This window comes from Elgaria multicarinata, chromosome 3, assembly GCF_023053635.1.
Source record: "Elgaria multicarinata webbii isolate HBS135686 ecotype San Diego chromosome 3, rElgMul1.1.pri, whole genome shotgun sequence".
NCBI lineage: Eukaryota > Metazoa > Chordata > Lepidosauria > Squamata > Anguidae > Elgaria > Elgaria multicarinata.
The window spans coordinates 83,377,776-83,398,887 of NC_086173.1; the positions used below are offsets into that span (position 1 = coordinate 83,377,776).

The following is a 21,112-nucleotide window of genomic DNA, read 5'->3' on the forward strand; positions in this document are numbered from 1 at the left end:
ATAAGGAAAGCTAAGCGAAGGAAGATAGATGCTTTTGAACTGTGGTGCTGGAGGAAAATTCTGAGAGTGCCTTGGACTGCAAGAAGATCAAACCAGTCCATACTCCAGGAAATAAAGCCAGACTGCTCACTTGAGGGAATGGTATTAAAGGCAAAACTGAAGTACTTTGGCCACATAATGAGAAGACAGGATACCCTGGAGAAGAGGCTGATGCTAGGGAAAGTGGAAGGCAAAAGGAAGAGAGGCCGACCAAGGGCAAGATGGATGGATGATATTCTGGAGGTGACAGACTTGACCTTGAGGGAGCTGGGGGTGGCGACAACCGACAGAAAGCTCTGTGGGCTGGTCCATGAAGTCACGAAGAGTCGGAAGCGACTGAACAAATAAACAAAAAGTTTTCTGCTCCCGACCCCGGCAACAAGGGGATAACCAACTGCACGATATTACAGAGTTGACGAAGGGCAGTCTCTGCCTGTTCCCTCAATATGGGTATAATATCTCTCAGCCCCATCCAATTAGCAACATGGGATCAAGTTTATTTCTTTTTGCACAGCAATTGGGGGGAAAAAATTAAGAGACATTTCCCCCACTCGACAACACCCGAGTTTGAAAGAACACGTATTTCTGTATTTACTCCTCCGTTAATGTGTTGTTTAAGCAGGGTCAGGGGGAGTTACAGCGCTACCAAATCTTTGCAAAGACAATGCCTTGGGTTTCTACATTATCTCCTACAAGCATATGCCGGCTGGGGAATGCTGGAAATCGTAGGACTTTTTGGGCTGCTTAAACATGCATAGAATTGCGCCCCAGGGAGATAAAGGGCGTGAAAAATAACCAGGACATCCGGTCTGCACACAAAACACCCCTCCCCATCTGAATATTTTCCATAGAGACTTGGGTCTGTTTTCGGGGTGCCCCGGAAGCGGAAAGGAGCGAAGACCCGGAAGCGACTGTTGTTGGGCTAAGCATTGTTTGCCGGTTGCTCTGCTGGTTGTTTTTCTTTCCCCCCTCCCTTGCGAGGAGGATGGTTTTGTCCTCGCGCGGGCGGGGGTGGCGCCTATGGGTGGCCTGCCTGCTTGGGAGCCTTTTAGCAGGTAAGGAGGGCTTGGTTACCATGGTAGCGACGCGGTTGTGGGGAAGGGGCGAATGAACCGGTGTCAATCGACAGAGGAGCTGAGAGAAGCAGGGGCTTCGCTTGGATACACCTGCTGCTGGAGGAAACCAGACCAGACTAGCTGAGCTAGGCATATATATCGCCACTCCTTGTATCTATCGAGCTTTGGGAGGAAAGAGCCAAATGAGCCTCTGCTTCTCTCAGGAGTAAAGTGATGAAGTGGGCAGAAGACAGATTGTGGTTGCAAAGAACACGGACCCGGGTGGAGTTTAGCAAGGCAAGCCCCTTTTAAGCAAGAATGACATGCTTAGGAGCACTTAATACAGATTATTTATGCCTTACGAGATCCTGAGTGTGCACTTTTTAAATATAAATTTAAAACATGCTGATGGATCATAGGAATTCTAGAAAATAGTAGACTATGCAAGGTTGAAGTTGCCCCACTCTTACTGTAGTAGAATATATAGAATGGTACTCAGAGTTGTACTTGTGTTCATGTAGTGCAAGGATAGTGTTGTTTCCTTGTCTATATGAATATTGAATTGGATAATAATGTTACTGGTTTAAAAATTACAGCTTGAAGCTCATTTATCTAGGTCTGAAACTATTCTGAAATGCTGTAAAACTAGTAAAATGGCAATGTTTCTTGCAGCTGAATAATGAGGGAAACCAATCTTTAGCAGGACTTTTGAAAGGTTTCACTAGTTTCCTTATGTCCGTGGACATTACAATAGACAAAAAATATAGGGCTGTGGGGGGGGGGGGCACACACTTGAAATTCTTCTTGTCTAGCATAGCGCAGAGACAAGGTTAGTAGCTCAATGCAGCCTATAGTGTGACAAAAGCAAGAAAAACTCACCATTGTATTCTGTCAGTTATGTGTCAGAAATATGTTTCTAAAATGCACTAGGCTTTGATCAACAATACTGAATATATTATGTCATATTGTTGCTACAGTCCTTATTTATAGGATGGAGCTGGGGTGGGCAGAGTGTGAGCAACAGCCAATGGTTTACTATCTTAGAATTTTCTCAATTTACTTTATATTTTACTGGATTGTAAATTCCATCCATTTCTGTTTTCCTGGTATAAATGCTTTTCCATTATACCATTGCTTATTCTAAGGAGAATAAAGCTAAAGTGAAAGCTTCTGAATATTCAGAGGTATCCTTGCATTTAACCTTGACTGTGTGAACAAAAATGGAAGTAAGTGAAAGCATAATAGAGTTGAGGTAATTATGTCAATGAGCTGAAACAAGTGAAGATAGCTCATATTGCTTATAGTGACTGTTACATATTCCTATATTTTTGTAGCAGCAGCTGAAACAGATGAAACTACTGACTTGCTATCTGAAAAGTTAAGTGAAACTATCCTGCCATTCACTGTAGAAAGCAGTTCTGAACACACAAACAGCGATGGGCCTAAGGAACCGGTTCAGTACAGAACTGCAGAGATTGCTGATGCTATGATGGGTAGCAGCATGCCTGCAGGTCAGCCTGTAGTACTGTCAGTTATTCCAGGTGAGACAAAGGAGAGACATCTCTCTGAGTCAGACACAGACACTTGTGATGCAGCAATTGATGGTGAATGCAGTACACAGGGTATTGTTTCAACTCTATCTCAGCCAGGATCTCATGCTCAAGAGCCAATAATAGATCCACCTGTAATACTTGAAGCCGTACATCCTTCATCAGTAGAGGACTCTAATAACACAGACAGTATGAAAACACCAAAAGTGAATTGTGAGGAAAGAAACATTACAGGAATGACTAATTTCACATTACAAATCTTGAATATTTCCCAGGTAAGTGGAAATCATTCTAATCAATTTCTACTTAAGTTATCTAATCTTATTTTATGAATAATTGACTTTCCTTTGGTTTTTTTTTTACTGTCAGCATCCTACACAGCACAATTTGCATATAAATCTGGGAGGTATGAGCAAGTAAAATAAAGAGAATAGATCCAATTATGTGTTGTTTGTATCTCTTTTCTTCAAGCCTGAAGGCTCCTGCTGAGTTTTGTATCACTTCCCTTGCATCTCACATTAGGCAAATCTTCTGGGGGTTTTCCTTTGCAGCTGGCCTTCACCTACTGACCTGCTTTCACAGTTGTTGAGTGCTTGAGTAATATAGCACGCTCTGAAGCACTTTGTAAAATTGGGTGCAGAATTAGTTTCGGGTGGGAGTCCAGATGAACCTACACCCAGCCCTCCATAGGCCACATGACATCCTTGATGTCATTTGCTCCTTGCCCCAAGCCCCAGAAGGTTCTTCCACCCGTGCTTGTACCAGGGACCAGGCTTCACAGTATATGGACTTTACTGGTTAGGGAAATCCTGTGTGCTTCAAAGCTGAGCCAAACTAGTTCCCATCACTCCTCCAGCTTGGGCAGCTTTGCTCTCATTTTTGCCCCCTCCACAGCCTCCTTCCTACCAAGAGGGGTGGAGAATGAGGTGGAATGGGCAAAGCAGAAATGTCTGGGTCCCCTTCTTTTCTCGGAGGGAGGAGCAGGGCAGACTCAGCTACTTCGCCTGCCCTGCCTCCATCCCCCATTGCAGGAAGGAGGCAAGGTGAGTGAAGTAGAAGGGGATTTACCCACATGGGAAAAAACAGCTGTACTCCTTGGCATGGGAGTGTCCTAGTACCTGCTGCCCCACATGTCAGCTGCTATCTTCAATCTGAGATTGGTGATGACAGCAAGGGTTAGGATGCTGGTGCATGCCAGCAGGAGAATCCCTGCTGTTATCCCTGACCTCAGATCAGATAGCAGGGCAGGGGATGGGTGATGCCCTCTGAGGGGATGGTGCTTTGAGCCTAAGCCCTGTCCCCTGGAGGAACCCCAAGGGGCTGCACAAGCTGGATTGGGGTGCCCCGCAGGTCGCAGTTCTGCACCCCGATATAACTGCTAAATATTTAGTATTTTTGTTTAAAGTGCTTCTTTTGAAGCATGTAGTATAGACCACTGTTGGATGTAGGATATGCACCATTAATCCAGGCTGGTAAATTTGGCCTATAATTGTTTCTCAGCGATACTCACTTGATAATCTTCCACATTCTATAAATCGTTATTTTAGTAGGAATTTGCAGCAAAGTTGGTCCTTACATTAGGATTTGGTAGGCTATGGATTTCTTGTTATAGGTGATAGTTAAAAAGTCTTTTCAATTAATCATACATGCTCTTCAAAGCTTTCATCCTCTAATAAAAAAAGCAAAAAAACAACAACCACCAATAAAAGAAAACCAACATAAGGCATGAATTATTGTGCCTGTGCTGCTAGGGGACAACAAGCATACTGATACTGAGGTAACAAATTGGTTAGTTAGTGAATACTAACTTATCTCTTGAACATCATGATTGCAATGATAGTTAAAGCTGCCTAATTCATTCTGTTACTGTTGTGCAGGTAAATTGGAAAATATATCTTTTTACGGAATGGCAAAGTTTAATTTTGCATGTAAATTCCTGAGGAAGAAATGTGAACAATAATATAAAAATGCATAATAGCAAATCTTTTTTAAAAAAATGTCTCCTCCCCTCAGGATTTAATGGAATTCTTAAATCCAAATGGCAGTGACTGTACCTTAGTCCTCTTCTTTACCCCTTGGTGTCGTTTCTCTGCCAATCTGGCTCCTCATTTTAATTCTTTGCCACGAGCGTTCCCGACTCTTCATTTCTTGGCGTTGGATGCCTCTCAGCACAGCAGGTAACTTTTATCTCTCTCTCCTTTCAGAACTAGTCTGCTACTACGTTTGTCATTCATCTTTTATGTTGATTAATGCGTGGTTAAAGTACACAGATGTAGTAATGATGTGCAAAAGTAGAGAATGATTGTGTCCCTCAGTGTATGGTTTTGCCAGAGAAGTTTCTATCTCCTTCAGCTTTCTTCAATACTCGAATTCTTGCAATGTACTTTTAACTGAATAATGCTTCATCTATAAATTAGTATTCCAAACTGTAAGTTACTTAATTCTAATAAGAAATTTACTACATCCTATTGGTTTTTCCACTATCCCATAGAGTGTCTTGAGGGCACATTTAAGGCTAAGATAGTGGTGACCAAAGTGAAAAAAGGTACCCTTCCCCACTGCAATACTTTTTAACCTCCTCGTTGAAGTTATGCAATGGCCTCAGTTTCGTAATGAAAACCAAGTTTTCAGTTATTTTGTTATGTGGTTAAGTGAAACATTTATTTAATAAAGCTGACTTATCTTATGCCTTTGCAGTTTGTCAACAAGGTTTGGAACTGTGGCTGTTCCTAACATCCTTCTTTTTCAAGGAGCTAAGCCTATGGCAAGATTTAACCATACAGATCGTACCCTGGAAACGCTCAAAGCTTTCATTTTTAATCAGACAGGTAAGATTATCTCATTTAACAGAGCTGCAGAGTTCATAGTCTGATACAGTTCCATTTAGGTCTAGATTTAAGAAGTTTATTTATGATCCACATGAACCTTGATGTTGTCTTGAGTTAGGAGAGCACTGGGAAGCATTTTTCAGCTTTGATCATGTTACGAGATTTTGAGAGACGACAGAATTAATCTTCAATCTTTGGCACATTTAATTGGGAATAAGGATCACTAAACAGTACGGATGCTTCTGAATGCACAAGTGGGATCTGCAACAAAATGCAGTGTGGAATGCTCAGTTTTTTCCAGCAAACTAGCTGTACCTTGTTTCTGGATGCTCTATTCCCTTCCTTTCCTTGGTTTTCTGTTCTTCCCCACCCCCAGCAGGCACTCAATGATCTGAGTACATTGGACAAACTTCATCCTCATCGGGCTGTTTGTGTGGGTGTGGGTTGTCTGTTAGGTTTCCCCTCCCTAAAGTTTTTTCTACTTCTGCAAACCTTGGGGTCCCCCTATTGCCCCCAGTTTACTGGTACTTCCCTCTTTTTCTCAGCCCTGTTTTGGCTACAGAGCCATCATAACATTGGAGTTTACTATCAGTTAATGTATTTGATTATAGGATCTGGCTGTAAGGTGACTTAGGGATCCTTCAACCCCTCTCTGGCAGCAGAAACTAGGCATGTCTAGTGTATATGAGAACTTGATTCCTGGATTAATTGAGGGGAAGGGTTTGAGTGCAAAAGTTGAAGGATATCTATTGTCAAAGTTAGCCCTTTTTGCCCATGTTAGCAGTGTCTTGAGTGTTCTCCTACAAAAGATAGATGGTAAGTATGGAACCACATCTCATGTACTACAGCAAATAATTGAGAAAGTGAAGATAGAAATAGACCTACCCAAGCAAGTTCTGGTCTTTTTCACTGGCTCATAGGAGTGAGAGAGAGAAGAACGCCATATTATTCTCCATACCAGAGAGAGGCAATCTTTTTGGACCCACGGGTATATTTGTTGTACCCGGGCCTGCAGCACATTTGCCATTTTTTAAAGGAGTCTCTTTTCTGCCCTCCTTCCTCCTCCTCTCCCCTCCCTGCTTGAAATTTCCTTCTCACACCATCTCTTCTTCCTTCCTTCCTTCCTTCCTTCTTTCTCCCTGCTGCCATGCTCTCCTCTGCCCCCCCCCCCCACCTGTGATTTCCTTCCCTGGTGCTGCCTCCTCCTCCTCCTCCTCCTCCTCCTCCTTGCCTGCCCACAATTTCCTTTTTCCTGCCACTGCTGCCATGCTCATCTCTATCTGCTTGCTTCCGTCACCTCCTGCCAGCTGGTGAATTCTTGCTTATCTGCTTTCTTGCGTGCATGTCCTCTTGTCGACTCATGCTGCAGCTTCGCTCCTTCACCAATTGTTGCTGTGCTGCCAACTCCCTGCTTCCTGGCTGCAGAGGTAGGGAGAAGTGGTGAGAAGGTGGGAGGTGGTGGGGTGAGGAATGGGTCTTGCCAGGCGCTATCTTGCCGACCCCTGTCCTATACTGATGTGTTTTCAGATCTTTATTAGAATTAAAAAGACTAAGGACATTGTCTGCCCAGTTTCTGTTGCTTTTGTTTTGGAAAAATGGAGTAATGTAGAACTGAATGTATAATGGGCTAATAAAAAAGCCATAATGAAATTAGATGGCTATTTGATAATGCTATGATAATGCATATATTTTTATGGATATATTTGCAGGGAGAAGTGGAAATAACACAGTTCACAAGCATCACTAAAATGTATACAATTTTTGCATGATACCATTAGAAATGTCTGTTCCTGTAATGGAGCAGAGGAATATGTTTTGAAATCTACAGAGCTTGGATAATATTAATGACATTTCTTGAGCCTAAGTTCCAAAATTGAAAATGGAGGTACTTATATACAAATACCTATAGCGTGATTCTGTTTAATCTTGTGTCAAATTAATAAATGTTTATTTTCTCTCAGGAATAGAGCCCAAGGCTGATGTGGTAGTGACTGAGGAAGATCAAGCTGGTCCCCTGCCTAGCACACTGAGCAGAGGAATAGATTGGCTCCTCTTATTTTCTTTACTGTTTCTTATCAGTTTCATCATGTATGCTACTGTTCGGACTGAGAGCATCAGGTGGTTAATACCTGGTCAAGATCAGGAGCATCAGGAATGATGTGCGAACAGAACTGTATGCTTTCAGAACATGTTAAACTATATAAAATTGTTCAGTGGGTCAACTAGTTCTGACATTTTGTGAGCCAGGACCCTACATTGTTCATCACATGTTCCAAAACACATGACATCACTCAGCAGAAATTATTTATAGTACCAATATGAAATTGTATAGATGGAAATGATTAATAAAATGCGGCTGGACCAATTTTGTGTGACAAAAATATCTACCCCTGTTGTAGGTCTCTGATATACTCAGAATCTCTTTTTGGCATGTGTGTTTAGATCAAGACTTCTCTGTGGTTACCTGCTCTCTGGTAAAGTTAACAGATTGCTGCTTCATATTGTAGAAAATTACAAGAAAGTTTTGCCCTTGGAAGATGACTGAAGATGCATAAGATTGTAACATGGAAACATCAGATGTGGGTATAAGCTATAGGTTTTAGAAAGCTCCCTGACTCTTCTACCTTGGTTTTTGCATATTGCATGCTTGTATAAGCTACATTAGACCTGGACTGTAATAATGAACTAGGTGCTTCCCAATGCACATTTGTTAATGTAAGTAGGAAATGTATCAGAATTAGCCCTTTTGTCAGGTGTCTACCTGTATATAGGTAAGTTCTTGAACCCATGTTTAAACATATAATGTCATTTCCTGACACTGTCACACTTGTGCTTTAATCACAGTCAAGACTAGTAAGGAAAGTTTCAGTAATTTCTGATATGTAAACATGCCATTTACTTAAGGCTGAACTTGCAATATAAGTGTGTGATTATACCATTTGAAAAGGATTTTTTTTAACAGTATGGTTCTTTTGATTTTTTTTTTTTACTGAAATAGTTTGAATCAACAGGAAACGTAAAAGTACTCAGTTCTAAACTAGGTTGCATCCAATTTGTTCTTCCCGCTAACAATGACTTTCTGGGTGCTCTGAAAATCTGCTGTAGATAGTTGGGTGATCATCCAAATCAGATTTATTGGGGGGGGGGGGGCGTTAGGGGGAAAAGAGGAGGGGAAAGTCCCATCGTGCAAATAAAATTCCACTGGACTTGGATTCATCCAATGTAAACGAAATTATGGCTATAATGAATCCAGCAACAGCAAAATGCTGTGGCATTTTTGAGACCACTGTATCACAATAAACTTCTTAAATGTCAAAGCATCTCAACTTTTTTCTTTATCATCTTCATTAGTCTGTGCATGCTTTTGAATGTAGAATATCACATTACTGTATCACACAGTATAACGATCCTTATTACAATTACAAAATCTTTTTACAAAAACAATCAATTTTTGTAAACTGCCCAGAGAGCTTTGGCTATGGGGCAGTATAAAAATGTAAATAATATACCAACAATGATGATAACAGGAACCAAGAAAAACCTAATGAAGCAAGTGTTAGATCTGGAGGAAAAAACATCCACAAAGGATTGTTGTCCTTGTGCTTAATGACGGTGACTGAAGTTTGTAAGCACTCATAAAGCTAGACTCTTAACTGCTAGATTGCATGCACTCTTGTACACAAAATACCCAGTAGCAACGGAACGGGTGAGCTTCCTTCTCTCTGGTTAGGTAAAATATAAATCGCTTGCTTTAGGGGTTGGCAATTTGTTGCCCTCCTGTTTGGTCCTACAACTCCCATCAGCCTTAGCCAGCATAGCTAATGATGAGGGATTATGGGAGTTTGGGCTAAAATGTCCGAACTACAAGTTGCCCACTCTTAAAGCAATCCACAAGTTACCTAGGGACTTAAGCGTGGACAATACCGCCGTGCATTGTTGATTGTTCCACCCACCCGGGAAGTTAGCTGTTGAGAGCAGTAGTAACGCCGTTGTTGCTTGAGAGATTGCTGAGGGTGGCAGGTAACTGTGTAACTGTAAAAAGTGAGATAGCTGCAACAGAGGGTGGGCAGGAGGCGGCGGAAAACCGTAGCGCCTTAACTCTTCTCCCTCGCGGCCCACCCGCGCCAAGCTCTGAGGGGCACAACCACGGGTTCTGGTGTTGCGTTTCCAAATCTGTAACGCCGTGCTGTCTCCGAGCGAGCCAGGCACGCGCACGCCCTTGCCCCTCTCGTGCCTCACTCCCTTCGCGTCGGATTCCCAGCAAAAGCCTTGAAGAGACCCCCTCGTGGCCGCGAAGGGTAGGTGGCGGCGGCGGCGGCCTGCGTGGCGCAGGCGCTCGGCCTGAGGGGGGCGGGGGACGCACGCCGAAGCCATGCTGGGCATTACCGGGCCAGGGGGACAGAGGAGCCTGTGGCTGTGGCGAGCGGCTCTGCTGGCTGCGGCGGGACGGGGCGGCAGAAACAAATTCTCCGCTATGGTGAGAGGCTGAGCAGTAGGGAAGGGAAGAGGAGAAGCGAGATTCAGACGTACATTCTCACCCCCACCCCCAAACCCGACACCCGTCCAAGTGTTACTTTGGCGGGGGTAGGTTTCTTCAGGCTCCCTTTCCGCACGAAGTAGGATCCGGCGACCTTTGTTGATACCTTTTAAAATATATATTCTTACTACGATTCCGACAGGCCGAGACTATAGGATGCAGGAGCTTCAGCTTCAAATCTTTCCTTAGCGCCCCCCCCTGCACACGGCAGAGGCTTGACACGAATGTTGCATCCCTACGTTTTTAATCCTAATGTCAAGCCTTTACTGGTGAGAATGTATAGTCAGTTCAAAACTGGCGCGCTTCTGTTTTCTTGCCGTGCCTTAGTAACATACATAAAGGAAGTTCCTACCCAAATTTTCACTGAGGTGGTAAGTCTGTGTCTGAACTGCCACTTCAGACTGATGGAGTACTCCTGGTTGGTGTTGGTGGGGCATTATTATGCACAGCAAACCAGCATATCAGGGAGAAGGGCAGGCTGGAACCCAATTCAAAGTGTTGTACTTGTGACTGGGTTACCTTCAGGCTCCTTAGATATTTTGGCCTACAACTCCCATCATCCCTCATCACTGGCTATGCTGGCTAGGGCTAATGGGTGGTTTAGGCCGAAACTTTTGGAGGGCCCTCAAATTGCCCACCCCTGCCTTAAGGACTGCCTTCATCTGCATGGTTATCCAGTCGACTTTGGAGGAGGCCCTATTCTTATGCTCACTTGTAAAATTACTTAGCTTGGGGAACGGGAGAGACAGTTGAATTGTGCTTAACCCCATCAGTACAGGCCTTTAAGAAGGTCATGAAAACTTATTGCTTCACTGCAGCCTTCCCTTAAGACTGAATAGGTTATGTGTGATTCGTAGCAGTTCTCATAGTATACACTTACCTGATATTGTATTACTCCTCTTTTTAGGATTTGGCCCTCGTCATCTTTATTAGTGGTTTCTGATCTGTAATGGCTATTTCCACACATGCAAGTGACTGCTTGATGCTGCACTTTTTAGTGATGAACGTGCCTGTGTAAGTTGAGGGGAGACAGGGAATTTTCATAAACACATTAGTGGCCTGACTATATGCGTGTTTACTCCACGGACTTACTCTCAAGAAAGATGCTTGGGACTGGAAGCCTTTGAATCCTTATCTTATGTAGTGTAATCATGGTGGACTTTACCCCAATTTTTCAATCCATTCTTAGGGGCTTGCTGCATATTACACATATATAGGTAATGAAATTGTGATATGAAACAGTATTAGTGATTATAAGTGTGATAGTTAATTCCAAAATAACTAACCTTGAATTCAGAGGTACAAATTGTAACACTGTTTAAATCAATTGGAAGAGAAGCTGTATTAGTCACAGGTTTATCAGTGTTGTATGGTCAAAGAATGAAGATGAAGATATTCTAAATTGCAGGGAGGTGTAGTACAGTGAAATAAGGAATACTGGATAATACTGGTATTAACTCAGTTCATGCCTGTTTATGGTTAAAAGTAAGAAGTCCTCTTAATTTACCTCATTTATATTTCACCATTTCTCCATAGACTTCAGGGTGGTATAAATATTTTTACCCTTTTATCCTCACAATCCTATGAGATAGGTTAAGTGTGGTGACTGCTGTAAAAATATAGACTGCTTATTGCAGTGATAATAGATACAAAAGAGGAGAGTGGATGAATTCAGGCATATAATTCAGGCTTTATATGTAGAGGTATAAATTAATGGTGGATAATATAAGGCTTGTGCACATGTCAAAAGCAGAGTAATTACTGATTCCTTCCACCAATTCTCTTCAATACAAATTACTCCCCATCACAGAGTAACATGATTGTGCTGTGCAAGCATGGAGTATTGGGTGCAGAATTCAGCTGACTGAGAATTTCAGCTTTCATTTAATATTTTTTAAAATCAAGTTTCTGACCTAATGGCCACAAAGATGAATTTTGAAAATGTGTGGTCAATTGTTGGTGAAATCTCGAAAGCCATTGGGAGAACTTACCAGGGTTTCCAGTGGGGGCAAACCACTTGTGGTTGACTCATCTATGGCTAGCAGAATAATTTATGCAATAACTCTGCAAATTTATATAATGTGCAGTTTATACTGGATATATAATGCTAGTCATAGATTTTTTTTAAAAAAAAAGTACTCCAGGATATATGCATTCTATGTAGTAACCTGAGAGATGTGGGTTTGGAATCAGCCTTTTTTCCTTCTTTACATCTGCTTTCTGTTTCACTAGATCTTCAGTGTCCACTAAGCCTGAAAACCTTATTATGGGATGAAATTTCTGGATGGGTATAAACATTGTGTTCTGAGTTAGTGTAAATTGCTTTTGTGCAAGCAATCTAGTTTGGGGTGTCTGATGGAGCCTCGGGTCGGCATTGACCAATACAAGAGAGTTCTTTTTCTGCAGCCCTAGAACCTTGAGCATCCCAGGTGTTTTAATTCCCCCCTCCCAGCTTTCTTTATGACAGGAGTAATCTAGATTTCGATTAACAAGCATTTCTGATACCTTTTTGTTGTCAAAGATCCCTCAAGTATAAATATTCTTAAAAATAATTCTCTGTAGGGATTATCTGAACGATAGCTGAATTAGCAACATGCAAATTTGGTAGGCACTAGAAGAAAGTTTGGGCATGACTATAGATTGCAATGTAAATTTTGTGGGTTATACACTTTAGTAAAATATACAGGATGTTTGTACAATCTGAAGGCCTGGGGTTTGTTCTTGACTCTGCCATGAACATGTTCTGTGAGCTGAACAAGTCATATATCAAATCTGTGCCTTGTTCCATTTATGTTAAAAAGAAAGAAAGAAAAAACACGACTTTTCTATTTCATAGTGGAGTTGGGAGATATAATTTATTGATGGCTTCTACAAATACACAGGAGAGAATTTTCAAATAAGTTATGGCCAAACTAGTCTGACATGGTTTTTGTATGCAAAACTGCTGAAGAGGGAAGTGGAATTGTACAACATTGAAAACAAACAGTGCCTGGACATTGAAATGTAAACATTGGACAAACAGCAGAAACAACCATGCTTGACCCATGATCTGGTGATTGCATCCTACCACATGACTGGGTTAGATGCTAAGTAAATAAAAGGCGATTTCTTTGAACTCTTACAGGAAACGCAAAGTATGGCTATGTGCTAATCTATTCTGTCCCCTGTATCAGTATTAGTAGTTAATATTAAATTATATTCAAAGGGGAATGTTGGAGAGAACAGAGGGATGAGAGCACTTATTTGACATAAGTACCTTTTGGTACAGGTTCCAGAAAAACATCTGAAAATTCTCAGAGTGGCTGAAAACCATGGGCAATTCTCCCTGACCCATTGATCCACAACTTCACCTGTGATTTTTTTTTAATAATATTGAATAATATTGCATCTACCTTTCCCCTTAGATCAGATGTGAGGCTTTAAGTATTATTATTTATATACAAAATAAATGCGCACAGACAAAATAATCATACAGACATAAAATATACCATATCAATCGAAGCAAATTTCTCCCTAAAGATAAATATATTCTCAAAATATGCATTATGTCATCAATAGCATCTTTAATATAAAGTTTAAACATTCATTATTAACTGGCTAGAATTAGTCACTGTTTATGACATCTAAAATGTGTTGATAATTACTGTCAATATTTTGATATGCAATTAATTTCACTAAATAACAATGTTCCATGCTTTTTTTTTTTAGCCAATCTCATTTTTTTAGGTTTATTAAGATATTAACAAAACTTTACAATAAATGAGTATATTATTGCAGTCTGCATACTTTGAGTAATTGAGAAATACAATTCTTTAGAAATATATCATGGGAAGAAACTCTTGCCTAAAGCATCTTGATGGCTTATGAAACTTACCTTTTTATATTGGTCATTCTATACCAAATTTCACTGTTTTATACCAGTGCCTTAATAGGAGTTGGATGGTATATAATTTCTATTACTAAATATCTAAATTTCTTCTTATAGAACTAGTGAAAGCATAGTCTGTCGCTGTTAAGTAAGTATTTAATTGAAGGATTTGTGAATAAGTGAGGGACTTTTGCTATAAAATTATGTTAAATGTAGTTTTTTTGTTTTGTGTGGCTGTTTTGCTCCTATATGTGATGCTCATAAATGACATAGTCACAAGTTTGTTTTACTGTCTAGAAAACTTTTAATAAGGGGAAATCTTAAAAGCTTGTTTTGTGTGTGCCCATTTGCCCCCCTTCTGCCCTTGTGTGAATAGTAAATAGTTATTTAGATTTGAAGTACTGAGCCATCTAGTGGTCAGAATTAACTTTTCATATAGCAAATGTAATTTCTTAAATATACAGGATTTGAGTTTCAAAAATTGTCCACTGTTCATATATATATGAGTATGCAATTGAATTTCAGAGTTTAGAACTTCACACATTTAACTGGCATTTTAAGTATCAATTTCCCCTAGAATGGATTTATTAGGTTTCTTATTTGGATGTCCAAGGTAAATTATTAATGGAAGATTTTTCTGTTTATTTTCTATAAATTGTAAAAGCAAAAGGAAGTAGATTACATACAGCGAGTGGATAGAAACAAATCAGAATACTCATAATCAGATAATTAGTTTTAGCAGTGTTCCGAGCAAGACTTTTCCTTGAACCATCTGTGTGGCATAGGCAAAAATCTTGTTCAGGACATTGTCAAAATTCATTATGTAATGTGTATTCTGGTTGTTAAAACTCATTATGTATTGTGTATTCTGGTTGTTTTTATAAATTCATTTTACAAATGTAATTATTTATTATATGGTTGTAAAACAACCCTCTTCCCCAAACCTTGACTAATCCTGGCCTCCAAAAGCCAACTCTGAGTAAAACGTTCTTGTGTTTTAATAACTGTTCAGATTTGGCTTTCCTGTGTCTCTAACGCAGGATATGTGCAATCCTCTGCTTATCTACACAGAAGTAAGTGCCGTTGAGTTCAGCTAAGTACACATTGAATTGTGAACTAAGAGAGGAACACTCTGTACAGCACCATGTACATTGATGGTGCTATATAAATAAATAAATAAATAATAATAATAATCCTTAAATTTTAATGCATTTTTATTTAATTTTTAATGCATTTTTATACCGTCCAATAGCTGAAGTTCTCTGGGCGGTTCACACAACTTAAATAATAGGATGCAATTAAATAATAGGATGCTAGAGTGCTGTATTAATTTCACAGTTGGATGTCTTATATTTTGTCTAGAATATGATATGATTGCATCTTATCAGAGTGTATATTCAGAGAAAATATATTTTCAATATGGACCTCAAAATACTTCTCAGCCCCAGTTTAGCAGTGCTCTATATCATTTTAAGGTCATTCTGTATTAGAGTAAGCAAGTGGAATCTGCAACAAAATGTTTAGGGTTGGGGTTTTTTGCATTTCTGCAAACCTTGGGGTTCCTTCAAGCCTGGTAATACTTTCCCATTGTGTATGGATGCTGCTGTTTTGGTTACATAAGGCCAGCACTCAGAGAATTGAGTGTGCTATTTTCAGCCTGCCCCTGTTCTTTAATCATGATTAGGAGATCAGTAGCATCACATATGCACAATCACAAAATGTTATTTCCACCAACAATCCTGCTGCATTAATTTTTTTAAAGGGTATCCTGCTTTTTGGGAGAGTAGCATAATTATATAAAATATGCATAACCATCTTTACTATTATATATGCCTTTCTGATTTAAACTACATACTTACTGATTTTTCAAATTTCATAAAAAGAGCCATGCTGGATCAAATCAAGGGTCCATCTACTTTCTATAACTGTGTGTAGGATTGTAGCCTAAGATGTGTTAGTTGAGATGCTGTAAATGGATGAATTTTGCTTGCTTGATATTCTAAACATATAATGAAGTCATCTAATACATTTTCTGCTTCTGTAGTTCTGCCAACTTTTGTTTATGAACACACAAACCAATTTGACATTCTTATTGTTAATAAGGAGCAGAACATGTTACATTTGTTTTTTGAATGCATTTTCTTTCTTTCTTTTCTGCCTTGATAGTCTTCACAGTCTCACTGGTTGACCACAGAAGAAAGGAACCAAGTTTTATATGACCTCAAAGCTGCAGGTTGGTCTGAGCTCACTGAAAGGGATGCCATATACAAAGAATTCAACTTCAAAACTTTTAATCAGGTAAATACTGTGACTGTTCGTTTTTCCTAATTTAAAGGGAATGCATTTGTCTTAACTCCCATTTATAGCTAAACCTTCCATTAGTTGCCAGAACCAGTTCTTTGAATGGCAGCAAATAAAATTTCGGGGATGAAAAGTGCAGAGAAGAATTGTGTGATAAATGGTCTTTTCTTTAAAAGACGGTAAAACTGAACAGAATAAGGGATAATCACAGCCTAATCTTTAACATTGTTATTCAGAAGTCATTGCTTTCATTAGACATACTGTCAAGCATATGTGTTTAGAATTGCGGCCTTGGACTCTATTGGACTCTGTCCAACCCAGAGTTTTGTAGATCATCCAGTCAACAAACACAGAGCTCTTGGCAAGTTGGGCAGTTCCTCACATTCTGTGGTGATGTGTGTATGAAGTTGTTTCCTATATTCTAGGCTAGATGTCTTCCTGATATGCTAGTGTTTTCTGTAAAAACCCTATTATCCAGTCTGCGAGACTAGATTGATATGTTGGCTGCCATCTTTTAAAACATATCTAACCAGATACAAAGCAGTGAGCGTGTGGATTTTATGTGGAGAAGTTGTGGTGAGAGTAGAATGTTGGACCCATCTCCTGTTTGCACATTTCCACTCAGAATCCACTTCTCCTAGCTGCTTTTTTCCTAATGGGTTTCTGAGACTAGAAGAAAGCTGCACTGGTAGAAAAGCAGGGGGAAAGTTTAGTGACCCCTTCCTACCCATGACTACTCTGCTTTAAATGCTATTTTTGTATTACTCATATTCTAACACACAGGTTGTACCATCATCACATTTAGTTAGACCCTGAAAGAGTACTTGATCTGTGTATATCTTGTGATATCTATTTACCTTAAGGTGACAATTTATTTATTGTTTGCTTATAGTACTTTTATAATGCAATATCTTAAAATCTCTAATTGGTTCACAATACAAAACCAATATAAAAACCATGTAAGAACAATATAATATAATTAAATAATTAATTTAAAACTTTACAGCAGAAACAATAGTCTATTACAAGTTATGGAAAATCTGTGTAAACAAATATGCCCTCAATACATTTAGAGCTCACCAAAGTTTCTGATTAGGACAATTGGAATACTTGTCTTTGGTATTAGGCGATATTTACATTTTTTACGATTTCAGTTGTGTTCTTGATAATATTTATCCCAATGCTTTTAATTTACTGAAACATCCAAAAGTACATGCACACGCATGCCACACACATACAGCAGACTACAGATCTAGGAAGACATCATGTCCCTAAAACTCAGCCATGTGTACCAGTATCATAACGCGAGTTCTCAGTCAGTACAGTTTTATAGAATAAAAGCAGAATTTAGCTACAGCATTCTTCCTCAAGTCATTAAACCTTCTGTTTACAGAACATAGTGTAACTGTATAACAAAAGTCAGAGAGCTGAAAAGTATAATTTCCTCAGTGATCCTCACCTTGCCCTTCACAGATTTCATAAAGTCAGGTGTGTAAAAAGCTGACAAGTTGAGCTGACATAAAAGGCATTTCTGATTTATGTATTGCAGATGATACTGAGTTGAATAATCTATTCACTGAAATTTTATTGCTTTCACAGATAACACAAATGATATATGATGCATAGAAGACTGTGTATCAACAGACGTTAACATATTTTATTGCAAAATTTTATAAGCCCATAGACATAATTGTGTTACTTTGTGTATTACTTTCAGTAGCGAGAAGAAGGGACAGATTCTTTGGAAATTAGGATAAATATGGCTCAGAGATAGTTGGATTTCACTAGTGAGCTGCCTTTGAAGTAAAGAATTTTTAAAATAATTTTTTATTCTAAGTTTTAATAACATAAAACAATAAAAAACAATAAAACCAAAACAAACAACAACAACAAAACAAGTGCAACTACATACTTGAAAAGCCTCAGTGTCAAATATCACAACGTTCTAAATGAAAAAAGAAGAAAGGGAAAGAGGAGTAAATTACGCATAATCTTTTGTAAAAGCAGACCAAATATTCAAATATATGTCCATTCGTAAATAGCGCCTGTATACCACTCTTTCAAACGTTGCTAGTGTTGTTAGGTCTACAATCTATTGCATTATAGGCAGTGAGCTTTTATCTTTCCAATATTGTAGTATCAGTCTTAGCAGTCAAGAAGGCGCAAAAATTTCATTTACACCGACCTTTCTAATACAAAGTTTGTGTCTGATGATTTCCTCCCAAAAGGAGGCAACTATTGGGCATTTCCTGAACGCATGAACAAAAGAAGCATTAGCTGTATGACACCTCCAACGATTAGCCGACTTAGACAAACCTTTATTAAAGAGACATTGTGGCATACAATAGACTTGAAGCAAAAGTTTTTGCTGAATAAGTCATAACCGGAGTTCCATTGACATATCAGATACCGATGCCAAAATGGTGGTCCATTGATTAGATAAAATAGGACATTCCATTTCCCTGTTCCATTCCTGCTGAAGACCCCATGTATCATATTTATTCATCGATAATAAGAATTTATTTAAAGTAACAGACTTGTAGAATTGTTCTATAATACCATTCTTAGGAATTCTGACAATCTTTACTTTTTTAATGTGTTAAAAATTAGTTATGTGGGCTTATGTTCAAACCTAAGTTGAAGAATACATTGATATTTTACATAGAAGCTGGAATAGGGACTTTCTTGGTTCTTTTTTGCTAATGTAGTGATGTCATTTCAGTGATGTCTACAGGTACCCTGTCACTGTTGCCATAGCATTGCCTTTGTTTTTCTTTGTAAACATAATGCAGACATTGTTTTTGTCCTGAATAATTCATGTCTCAAACCAACTCAGTCCTTGTGACCATATGTTTGTACCAATAGAAAAAATCATTACTGTGAGTGGGGATTATTGCAAGTGCATATGAATCTGATAGTAATTTTTAAGTATAATAATACTTACCGTTTCTGCAACACTTTGGAGTGCTTCACATCCATTATCTGGTTGTAATCCTTGCAACATTGTAAAGTAATTCAGTTTTATTAACTTCTATATTACAGTTGGGGGCTGCTGAGGCTAAGAGAGGCCCAAGGACACTTAGTGAATTCATGGTAAAGGCAAGATTCAAATGAGGGACTTCTTGATTCATAGCTCACTTGGGCTCTATGCAGAGAGTCCTATATTTATACACAGCCTAGAATGAAAACCAGTCACTAGAGGAAAATCTAGATCCCCCTTAAGCCAGGAAATGTAGCTGATGTAGTTCATTAAAATATCTTCTTTGTTTTTTAGAATGAGGGGCAAAGAGAAATTATTAGAGGCAAATTAGAAACCTTTGCTTGAATGCTTTGCCTTTTATAAACTGTACTGATGCTGTGGTTAGCAAGCCTTGACTCCTTTTTTGGGGGGGTGTCTATTCTTTTCCAGAAAAGAACAGGAAAATGGGGATATGAGGAAACTAAACATATATTACTCTCCTAGATTATTTGTATGCAGTTCTGTACATGTAACTATTTTATAAAACATACAGTTATCAATTAAAAACTAATTACTTGTATGGCACAATTTTCCATTAACTCTATTTCCTCTTGATGTACATAACAAAAGTTTTCCAAAAATCTAGACTACAGAAGCTCTTATTACCAAATCTTTGTAGTTGAGACATCTTGATTCTGCATCTACATCACCTATTTGTTTCTGCTTGTATCATAGTATGCCTTTTGAAAAAGGCAATCATACAAAAACTTGGATTGCATTGCAAAATGAGTTTCCTTCAAAATAATGACTTGGAGCCAATCATGTCATTCCGCCAGTAGAAAGGAAACCTATTTATTTATTTATTTATTACATTTTTATACCGCCCAATAGCCGAATGGCGGGATGATTCTGCTGCTGCCCATCTGCTCTGGATGGTTGGAGTACCCACCAGAGCAGATATGGGATGGGTGTGGGAGGTTACAAGGGAGAGGATAGGATGGAGACGTCCAATTGCATAAGTGGAAGTCCGTGTGATATTGGATTTAGTGCAGGTGCTGGACTGGAAAGATTCTTCTGCCTTTCTGTAGATAATGTAGAATATGGTTACAGTTAAATCCTCGAGGAAACAGAGAGCAGTATCCAACAGGGTACTTTTTAAAAAATATATATATTTATTTTTACTACAATAATAACGATGAACAAAGAAAAAAACCTACTTAATACAATAATCTAATAATGATAACAACAACAACAACAACAATAATAACCATAATAAAAATGATAATAATAAAAGGTGCAACCCACCCCCTGGGACCATTATTCTCCACTCCAAAATTGTAACACATCTTGTGATGGTTTACACCCTTTCCCTTTTCCTAATACAAGTTTGACAATAATAACACTGATGGTGCTATAAATAATAATAATAATAATAATAATAATAATAATAATAATAATAAAAAATGGTTTCCAAATCTCCTCAAAATCATTCCGTTTAATATTCATTTCTTAACTTTCATACACCCCGTTAGCCTATCATTAATAGCAATATCCCAGACTTCTTTATACCATTCTTCTATTTTATATTCTCTTTGTTCTTTCCAATTCCTAGCAATTATCAGTCTAGCTGCTGTTAGTAAATTAGTTATTAATTCTTTACTATTTTGCGTACATTGGACCCCAGGCCTATTTCTACCTTCCATCCCATTATTTCATTTATTTCTTTAAATACCATTTCCCAAAACTTCTGAATATTTTTACAATCCCACCACATATGAAAATACGTACCTATTTCCTGACACCCTCTCCAACAATTTACTGAATATTTTTTATCTATCTGGTGTAATCTTACTGGTGTTAAATACAACCTCCATATTAATTTGTAGTAATTTTCTTTTATTCTTGTCGACATAGTCTTTAATATACATTGACTCCATATCTTCCCCACTCTTGACCACTTAACTGTCCTACCATA

At 38.8% G+C, this 21,112-nt stretch overlaps 2 protein-coding genes across 3 annotated transcripts in view; both read left to right on the forward strand.

The window, feature by feature from the left end:
- Nucleotides 1-967: 967 nt before the first annotated feature.
- On the forward strand, nt 968-8,392 carry TXNDC15 (thioredoxin domain containing 15). 2 transcript variants are annotated; one of them, XM_063120757.1, is made up of 5 exons: nt 968-1,094; nt 2,429-2,919; nt 4,658-4,821; nt 5,342-5,472; nt 7,434-8,392. In XM_063120757.1, the coding sequence occupies exons 1-5, from the start codon at nt 1,025-1,027 to the stop codon at nt 7,628-7,630; spliced, it is 1,053 nt and encodes a 350-aa protein (XP_062976827.1). In that variant the 5' UTR covers nt 968-1,024; the 3' UTR covers nt 7,631-8,392. The 2 variants fall into 2 exon arrangements, with proteins under 2 accessions (XP_062976827.1, XP_062976828.1); XM_063120758.1 differs by having other exon boundaries at nt 2,432-2,919.
- Nucleotides 8,393-9,820: 1,428 nt separating this feature from the next.
- The window catches only part of PCBD2 (pterin-4 alpha-carbinolamine dehydratase 2), a 32,092-nt gene continuing 20,800 nt past the window's right edge, over nt 9,821-21,112 (forward strand). Inside the window, exons 1-2 of the mRNA XM_063120759.1 lie at nt 9,821-9,949; nt 16,044-16,175. Coding sequence (XP_062976829.1) covers nt 9,845-9,949; nt 16,044-16,175 — 237 coding nt within the window. The 5' untranslated portion in view covers nt 9,821-9,844. The remainder of the gene's footprint in view (nt 9,950-16,043; nt 16,176-21,112) is intronic.

Excerpts from the sequence above, each read along its gene's own strand:
- TXNDC15 (XM_063120757.1), top strand. The coding sequence starts at position 1,025 with ATGGTTTTGTCCTCGCGCGGGCGGGGGTGGCGCCTATGGGTGGCCTGC. Across the intron at positions 2,920-4,657 it reads AAATCTTGAATATTTCCCAG|GATTTAATGGAATTCTTAAA; the intron begins GTAAGTGGAAAT and ends TCCTCCCCTCAG. Across the intron at positions 4,822-5,341 it reads GATGCCTCTCAGCACAGCAG|TTTGTCAACAAGGTTTGGAA; the intron begins GTAACTTTTATC and ends ATGCCTTTGCAG.